The sequence below is a fragment of the Geotrypetes seraphini genome, chromosome 16, assembly GCF_902459505.1.
Source record: "Geotrypetes seraphini chromosome 16, aGeoSer1.1, whole genome shotgun sequence".
Classification (NCBI taxonomy): domain Eukaryota; kingdom Metazoa; phylum Chordata; class Amphibia; order Gymnophiona; family Dermophiidae; genus Geotrypetes; species Geotrypetes seraphini.
Genome location: NC_047099.1, coordinates 34523914 through 34532740, shown reverse-complemented (window position 1 = coordinate 34532740; position 8827 = coordinate 34523914). Strand labels below are relative to the sequence as shown.

The 8827-nt window shown below is 44.7% G+C and overlaps 1 protein-coding gene across 1 annotated transcript; it reads left to right on the top strand.

Moving 5' to 3' along the window:
* Positions 1-449: 449 nt before the first annotated feature.
* Positions 450-5387, top strand: GABARAP (GABA type A receptor-associated protein). Its single transcript, XM_033924104.1, has 4 exons — positions 450-758; positions 3005-3083; positions 4642-4760; positions 4885-5387. Exons 1-4 carry the CDS (start codon positions 669-671, stop codon positions 4948-4950), a joined length of 354 nt encoding a protein of 117 aa, XP_033779995.1. The 5' UTR covers positions 450-668; the 3' UTR covers positions 4951-5387.
* Positions 5388-8827: the final 3440 nt, after the last annotated feature.

Below are 8827 nucleotides of genomic sequence, written 5' to 3'. Positions count from 1 at the left end.
TTTAACCTACTTCCCCCCCCCCCGCGTTCTTTTCCTCTTTTAAGCGGGGCGTCGAAGGTTTATAAACACCAAATGAATCTTGATCCAGAACAGATATATTATTGGGGGGGAGGGCGGGAATATAGAGATGAAAATTGTGACGAGCTCTTGTTTTGATGTGGGCCCTGTGACGTCACCCTTTGCGCAGCCTCGATGTGGGCACATTGGCCAACCTTTTTAAAAACGCCGTTTCGGGGGTATCCTCGCTAGTTCCCCGACTTTTAGTGCCCCGGAAGCCGCTTGGTGCTTGCTATTATGACGCTCAAAGGGATTTCAATAGGTGCCGAATCCGGATAAGGCGACGGTTTAACGTCCAGCCTTTGAAACAAAATGGAACGTCGCAGGGGGCGGGGAATAACCGCCCGCAACTGTCAAAAAGTTACGCCGAGCGCGTAGGCGCGAGGGGACGCCAGGCGCAGAGTGCGTACGCCGGTGGCGTGGAGGCCGGGCTCCAGCGCGTACGCCGGCGGCGCAGCGGCCGCTTGGCGAATGCGCAAAGCGGGGCGGGGGCGCTGCTGTGTCTGTGCGCGAAAGGCTACGGGGCGGAGCGAGAGGAGCAGCGGCCAGAGACACCGGAAGCGGAGAGCGAGCCAGGGAGGGGGGAAAGAGCCAGAGCCGCCGCCGCCGCCATGAAGTTTGTTTACAAGGAGGAGCACGCCTTTGAGAAGCGGCGCTGCGAGGGCGAGAAGATCCGCAAGAAGTACCCGGACCGGGTGCCGGTGAGTGGCCCGCCGTTTGCCTCCCTCTCCCCGGGGGTTCTGGCCTCTTCCCGCCCGTGGAAGGCAGGGGCAGGGGCTCGCCTAACCGTTGGGCGAGCTTAGGCGGCCGCGCGCAACGTAAAACCAAAAGGGGTGTTTTGACAGCTCATCCAGGATCCTGGGCTTTAATGGCTGTCCCAGGATAGCAATTCTTATGTTCTTACTTTTTACCCCCAAGTTTTAATTATTTAAAAATACGTGGGTTTTTTTTTTTAATTTTAATTTTTATTATTGTAGTGTTGTAGGATCATCATGTTGTTAGAGTTTAATCATTAGGACGGGGGGGGATGAGGGGACCTGAAAATTAATGAAATGGCAGCATATTGCGTAAGGCGCCTGAGTTTGGACCTAGACCTTTGGCCTTTGTACAACTCCCATGGTCAACAAAGTCAAATTCAACCCTAGCCCCGCCCCATTTGGGGGGGGGGGGGAGCATGTATTAGGGGAGTGTGTGGCGCAGTGGTTAAAGCCTCGGCGCCCTGAGGTTGTGGGTTCAAATCCCACGCCGCTCCTTGTGACCCTGGGCAAGTCACTTAATCCTCCGTTGCCCCAGACACATTAGATCAGGGGTGCCCAATGTCGGTCCTCGAGGGCCGCAGTCCAGTCGGGTTTTCAGGATTTCCCTAATGAAATATGCATTGAAAGCAGTGCATGCAAATAGATCTCATGCATATTCATTGGGGAAATCCTGAAAACCCGACTGGACTGCGGCCCTCGAGGACCGACATTGGACACCCCTGCATTAGATAGATTGTGAGCCCACCGGGACAGACGGGGGAAAAATTCTCAAGGGCCTGAATAAATGAATGTAAACCTTTCTGAGCTCCCCTGGGAGAACAGTATAGAAAATTGAATGAATAAATAAATAGTGTGAATAGTTTTAGCCTCTGATTACCAGAGCGGGTATCATGATGTCATAATGCCTCATTCCACCAATGCCTAAGAGCCGACTTCATCAGTGATGTCACAAGGCTGGATTGTCCTACACTTGGATCGCTTTTACTACAGTTTGTTTTCTAGAGTGATGGCAGTGGTTAAAGCTACAGCCTCGGCACCCTGAGGTTGCGAGTTCAAATCCCACGCTGCTCCTTGTGACCCTGGGCAAGTCACTTAATCCCCCCAATTGCCCCTGTACATTAGATAGTGTGAGCCCGCCAGCACAGACAGGGGAAAATGCTGGAGTACCTGAATGTACACCATTTAGGTTATAAGTGGTATAGAAATGCTAAAAATAAATCAGCTTCACCATCAGCAGTCATGAAGAGCCTCTGCACTCCTCTCCCCTACCACCACCACTTTCGGTGTGGTGAGCGCGAAGGGTGGTGGTTGTGTTTTTTTTTCTCCCTATAGTTGAGGGTGGTGATTTATGGGAGATTTGATACGTTGGCATCTATAGAATGAGAGAGCAGCTGCGGCGGAGCCAGAATCTGGGCGCATTTGTTACAGCTCCTAGCGCTGAATCACCTAGTGGGATTTTTGAAAGAGCCGGGATTTTGGAACCTGGGCCTGTCTGTCTATTTGTTTTGTCGCCCCGCACACCTTTTACTTTGAAGTTTATATTTTGTTTTAATAATATTTTGATGTTTTGTAAACCGTTTAGGTATGTTTTGGATAAACGGTATATCAAAGATTAAATAAACTTGGAAACTTGTCTTAAATCTGCTTCACTGTGTTTGCAAGAGGTAAGGCATGACTTGTGATTATCCTGATTAGGGACCACTTATTCTGTGAAACATGGGGTGTAGGTAGAGTTACCATCTGGCTCCAGAAAAAGGAGGATGGCTTGCTTTCAATGGGAAACCCAGATGTCTTTATCTGTCTTCCTTTCAGTGGAAGTAAAACCCAGATGTTTCAATCTGTCCTCCTTTTTCTTGAGCCATATGGTAACTCTAGGTACAGGTCCATTAGAGGGAGCGCTTTGAGACTTAGCAAATCAGGTGCCTAATTATCCCTGAGTAACGATGTAAAATATGTGATGACAAGACTGTTGTCATATCCTAGGCTGTAAACACCTTGTTTGACCTCACCTGGAAAACATGTGATGACAGATTGTAGGTTTGAGCCTGGACTGTTGGGTTAATATTTTTCAGCTGGGGGATGGTGTTAAAATCTTTCCGAAATAGGATTCGGGTGTAATATGAGAGAGGTGTAGAAAGCCAAGAGAGGCCCTCACATTGTTGTTATGAACCCACTGTTTCTGTCTGCAGGTCATTGTGGAGAAAGCTCCAAAGGCACGGATAGGAGACCTGGATAAGAAGAAATACCTAGTGCCCTCAGATCTAACAGGTACCACTTTCTAACAGGACCACACTATCTCCAACCTGCTGATAACAACAAACGACTACAAATATTTTCGCAAAGAAATCAAAACCCACCTATTCAAAAAATGTATACAGATGGCTTAACCCCAACCAGACCCCCCTCAACGCAACGCCCCCCCTCCTCCCCCCTCCACCAGTTCCCTTCTCTTTAGCCTCAAGCATGTCAACTGCTTCCCTAACGGTATATATACTGGATCTGTACTATTTCCTATTTGTACAGCATTTTGTAGCTCTTGAAATATACAGCTCCATTATTCTTGTAACTTCTCCTGGAAAGGACCAGAATTATCTCTGTAATTATCCTGGAAATGTCCAGTTGTCTCTTTTGTAATCCGCCCAGAACTGCAAGGTTAAGGCGGAATAGAAATCAGTAATGTAATGTAATGTGTGCTTAGACAGGTATTTGTGGGATGTGATCATGTAGTGATTCTATTTCCAGTCACTCTGTTGGGAAAGCAGAAGCAAAAAAAGCACCAAGGGCCTTCAGAATTGGAGACAAAGAGGGTATTTATTGTAGGACCTGACACGGGCTGTATTTCAGTGTAAAATACTTGCATCGGGGCTCATCCAATAACCATATAATAGAGGGAAACAATACAGGAATGCCTCTCTACCTTCTGATGTTTGTGTCAAGTGTAGGCAGTACATCTTTTTCTTAACTCTTGCTTGTCAGACATGCTGCCCCAGGTTAATCCTGGGAATGTGTAGGAGAAAAGTGTTCTTCTTTTTTTGTTTTCCAGAGAATTTGGATGAAATATAATACATTAAATCCTCATAATTGTCTGACCAAGTGGTCCAAAAATACTAGAAAAACTCCCATCGTGGAATTATGTACTGCTGAGATGACTATTTTATTCTATTATTCAGATATAAATGTGAACAAAAATGGGGTGGAAAAGCCTCAGAATATGGAGCAATTAACCCAACTGGGTTTCAGACATGAACAATTCACTTCCGTTTAAATCATAGGCAAAACACACCCTTCCTTCCTAGTAATCAAAATTAGATAAATCACTTATTTTTTCTCTTTTTTATATATATATATATTTATTTTTTTACTAAAATGTGTTGTGCACCAATTTTTTATAGATTCACATTAATATAAAAAAATTAGCAGAAAGTACTTATCAAACTGTCAATTCGGATTCTTACAATTTCCAAAAAAACTTGTTTCACATAACCTCAGCAGATCATAAGTATATCGACCAGCAACTTCCAAAATTTGACAGTCAAATTTACTTATCTGTTGTAAGCTTTTAAATCAGCTGTTCTTTGAAAAGAATGCACTATGCTGTAGAATGCTGCCAGGCTGTAACTGACGTTTCGCAGGGTTACAAAATCTCCCGCTGCATCAGGGTAATAATTCTTTGGCAACTACTTAAATTCAGTTGCATTCCTCTGTAAGTTCTCTTACTGCCATTCCCGGTTCATCAGACCTTGGCATATAACACAATGACTTGAAATAATAAATTGTCCTTCGTGTGCCACCTCTCTGTTGCTAAGTCTGTTTTCCTTTCTTACAGTTGGACAGTTCTATTTCCTGATTCGGAAGAGAATTCACCTCCGGGCAGAGGATGCCCTGTTCTTTTTTGTTAATAATGTCATCCCTCCCACCAGTGCAACAATGGGACAGCTATACCAGGTATGTATAGAGTGGTGGGGAGGGCTGCAGTTCTTAGGAGAGCATTGTCTCTAATGGGAAAGAGCGACAACAGCAGACTGGAAGCATTGCGCCAAGCAGTAACCCATTGCTCCTTCCTTGGCAGGAACACCACGAAGAGGATTTCTTCCTGTACATTGCTTACAGTGATGAAAGCGTCTACGGAATGTGAAAATCCCATCCCGGCGGGGGTTCCTGCAGCCCCTGCATTCACAAGGACCTGCACTTTCAGATTATAAAGCATTTGTTCGTTTTGGTTTTGTTTTTATTAATCCACTTTAGTATCACCTCTGCCCTTCTGGAGAGACAAATAAGAGAGGGGCTGGCAAGACACCTGAGCAAACCTAATCTCCCCCTCCCTCCCCACCATGGCTCCCTCCCTCCACATGTAAAGATCTCTCCTATTTCCTTTCTTACCTTCATCCATGCTTTAATTTTGATTTTCTCTTGGGGATGACAGGAGTTGCCAGTTCTCTCCTGGCTCCCTCTCCCCCTCAAGAAGTGGTGAGTTGGATTGTGGCATTACCTCACCTGCCACCAACCTGGTGAATATCATCTTGCTTAGTGTTGTACTGGAAGATTAATAAAATGGAGGTGAAGATGCCGATAGCGATGGGAGTTTGATTTATGATACTAAAGGAGCCAAGGAGAATTTGGCTCTCCATTGTGGAAGGGAGGTAGGGGAGATGAACACTCTCTCTGAGCCGGTACCATGCCCATAAACTCTTTAGATCTGGTTCTCTCTAACTCTCTAAAAAATTTAAGCATAATCCAATTCTTTGAAGACTCTAGAGACTTTATCTTTATTGACATTTAATAGACTGAAATTTAAATTTTCTGTTTATGTATTTAATTATCCAACTGTTTTCAATATAGTACAATATTGCAGGAAACTTAAAATGCTACCATTTTGTTTTTTTAAAGGCATGCGAGAGATGGGGCTAGGGTTATGTGACAGCTTCCTAATAAGTGCACCAATAGAAGCTTGTGTAGTAGAGTGGAGACTTACTTTTGTCTGCATTACAGTGAGACACTAGGGCTTGCTTCTAACCAGCTTCGAAATAAAACATTATAATATATGGTAAATTATTTTATACTTTATTTTTGTTCTGGGTTTGGAGAATTATATTTACCAGTACCTTAGCTCTAGAACAAAAAATTTAAACCCTAAAAACAGTAGGTCAGTTGGACAGTAGCAAAACAGAGGGGGTCCAAGGTTTGGTGTACCGACTCCATGGGAAGGGAAAGGGGTTTTTATATACTGCTTGGACAAGGTGTATTATGCGGTTTACATTTGGGTACTCAAGCATTTTCCCCTATCTGTCCCGGTGGGCTCACAGTCTGTCTAATGTAGCTGGGGCAGTGAAGGGTTAAGTGGCTTGCCCACGGTCACAAGGAGCAGTGAAGGGCTGAGGTTAGGACCCAAAGTGGTGAACTGGATTAGAAACTGGCTGTCAGACAGACGCCAGGGTCGTGGTTAAGGGAAGTCGCTCGGAGGAAGAAAGGTTCGGTGCTGGGGCCGATCCTGCTCAATATGAGTGACGTTGCTGAAGGGTTAGAAGGAAAAGTTTGCCTTTTTGCGAATGATACCAAGATTTGTAACAGAGTAGACACCGAGGAGGGAGTGGAAAACACGAAAAAGGATCTGCAAAAGTTAGAGGAATGGTCTAATATCTGGCAACTAAAATTCAATGCAGAGTAATGCATTTGGGGATTAATAAGCGGAAGGAACCGTATATGCTGGGAGGTGAGAGGTTGATATGCACGGACGGGGAGAGGGACCTTGGGGTGATAATATCCGAAGATTTAAAGGCGAATAAACTGTGACAAGGTGGTGGCTGCTGCCAGAAGGATGCTGGGCTCTATAAAGAGAGGCATAGCCAGTAAAAGGAAGGTGGTGTTGATGCCCCTGTACAGGTCGTTGGTGAGGCCCCACTTAGAGTACACTTCTCCCTCCGTATTCGCTGTGATCGGGGATTAACAGAACTGCGAATGCAGAAAAACCGTGAATAACTTTTTCATATGTTATTTGCTGTTTTCTATTAAAAGCCATCGTGAATATGGTGAAACCGCAAATAACATGGCGGGAGACCTGGCCTGTTCCTGAAGGAGAGGCAAAACACGGTGAAGAAAGTGCTGGGAATCGGCGATTTTCTCTGTAAACGCTTGGAATTGGCGATTTCTCTATGCAAGCTGATGTAATTGGGGGGGAGGAGCCAGCAAGCTAAAAACCGTGAATAATCGAAACAGCGATTGCTGAAACCGCGAATACGGAGGGAGGAGTGTATTGTGTTCAGTTTTGGAGACAGTATCTGGCGAAGAACATAAGAAGACTTGACGCGGTCCAGAGGAGGGTGACGAAAATGATAGGAGGTTTGCGCCAGAAGTCAAAATTAGCCCCGAATCAGTCATTTGAATTTATTGAGGCACTTAGTAATGTATCAACTGAAGGCATTTCTTCTGCATGTCATAAGAACATAAGCATAGTCTTACTGGGTCAGACCAATGGTCCATCAAATCCAGTAGCCCGTTCTTACAGTGGCCATTCCACGTCCCAAGTATCTGGCCAAAACCCAAGGAGTAGCAACATTCCATGCTACCGATCCAGGGCAAGCAGTGGCTTCCCTCTGTCTTTCTTAATAACACTCTGGATCTTTCCTTCAGGAAATTGTCTAAACCTTTCTTAAAGCCAGCTATGCTATCAGAGATATAGCCTAGAGTAGAGTAATAAGACAGGAAATGGGATTGGGACTTGTATAGTTTTACAACCACACTCAGTGATTTACCTATAGGTACTTCAAGCATTTTCCTTATTTGTCCTGCTCGGTTCACAGTCTATTTAATGTACCTGGAACCATAGACGCCAGGGTTCAAGTGCTGCTTCCAATGGTCTTTGTGCTTTTAAGCACATTACTTCACACTCCATTGTGTCGTCAAATGTACTGGTACTGTGGTTAGCAGTAAGCAACTTCCATAACAAAATTGCTAATACAGAAGTGTCAAGGGTGCTCCATCCCAAAGAGTGAGATTCATCACCACGCCAGCAAGTGTGTTTTAGTGAGGTTTTCGAGCAATCCATCTAGCATATACATTTGTCAAGTTCAGTTTTGCTTTCTAAATGCTGCTGAGACTGCCACAATAGTTCTCAAATGAGTTTTTTTCCCCTTCAGCCAGGAGACTAGAATGGACAAATGCTCCCATCTAAGACATATTGCATAAATGACCCTTAGGCACCTTTGGGTGCTTGGGCTTCTGAGGATCCCAGACAAATAAACGCATTGAACCTGAAGCCTTATAATATGATCAGAGTGGTCTCTGTATTAAAAATAAATTTACTTAAGTAATGCAAACAAAAAGAAAGAAAAACTTACAGTTCAGATAATCTCAAGGAATTTCTTCTACAAAATCTGCACTCTACCAGTGCTTCCCAGAAATGAGAGAAGCCCGCAGTATATCTCACTCTTGTGAAGTAATAATACACTCCCCCCCACCTCCATATTTTTGGGTTTAGAATTTTTGTATTCAGTTATTTGTGAGTCTAAACCACCCTGCTTACCTCCTGTGCCTCTCCGCACCTTATGTTTAAAGCCTGGTGCTTTAGCAGTGAAGTAAGGCAGGAGTAATCTTCCTATTCTGCTTAACGCAGAGCCAAGTTCCCTGCTGTGGTCTTGCAAGACTGCATCCATTTTTGATTGCGGCTCTGCATGCGGTAGGAGTGTAGAAAGATCGCTCCTGCTCTGTTTCATTGCTGGCCACCAGGCTTTAAAAGTAAGGTGTGGAGAGATCTTGGGAGGCAGGGGTAGTTCAGAATCATCCCAAAAATTATTTGCAAATATTTCTTATTTGCAGGTGGGCTTTGCCCCTATCTCCTGTGACTATGGAGTGGGGGATTGTACTTTAACTGTAGATTCAAAGCTTTGCAACACTAAGCTACTCCCAAGGCTAGCAAGTTCAAAGGTGTAAACCAGATGGGGAACAATGCCTTCCTATGGCTATGTGAAGCTATAAAATGGAGTCAGCTATCTCCACACAAGAGAAGCAGCCAGGAG

Bases quoted from the DNA above. Each gene is read 5' to 3' on its own strand.
- GABARAP (XM_033924104.1), top strand. From the start codon at position 669: ATGAAGTTTGTTTACAAGGAGGAGCACGCCTTTGAGAAGCGGCGCTGC. The intron at 759-3,004 runs GTGAGTGGCCCG...TTCTGTCTGCAG, and splicing joins AGTACCCGGACCGGGTGCCG to GTCATTGTGGAGAAAGCTCC. The intron at 4,761-4,884 runs GTATGTATAGAG...CTTCCTTGGCAG, and splicing joins CAATGGGACAGCTATACCAG to GAACACCACGAAGAGGATTT.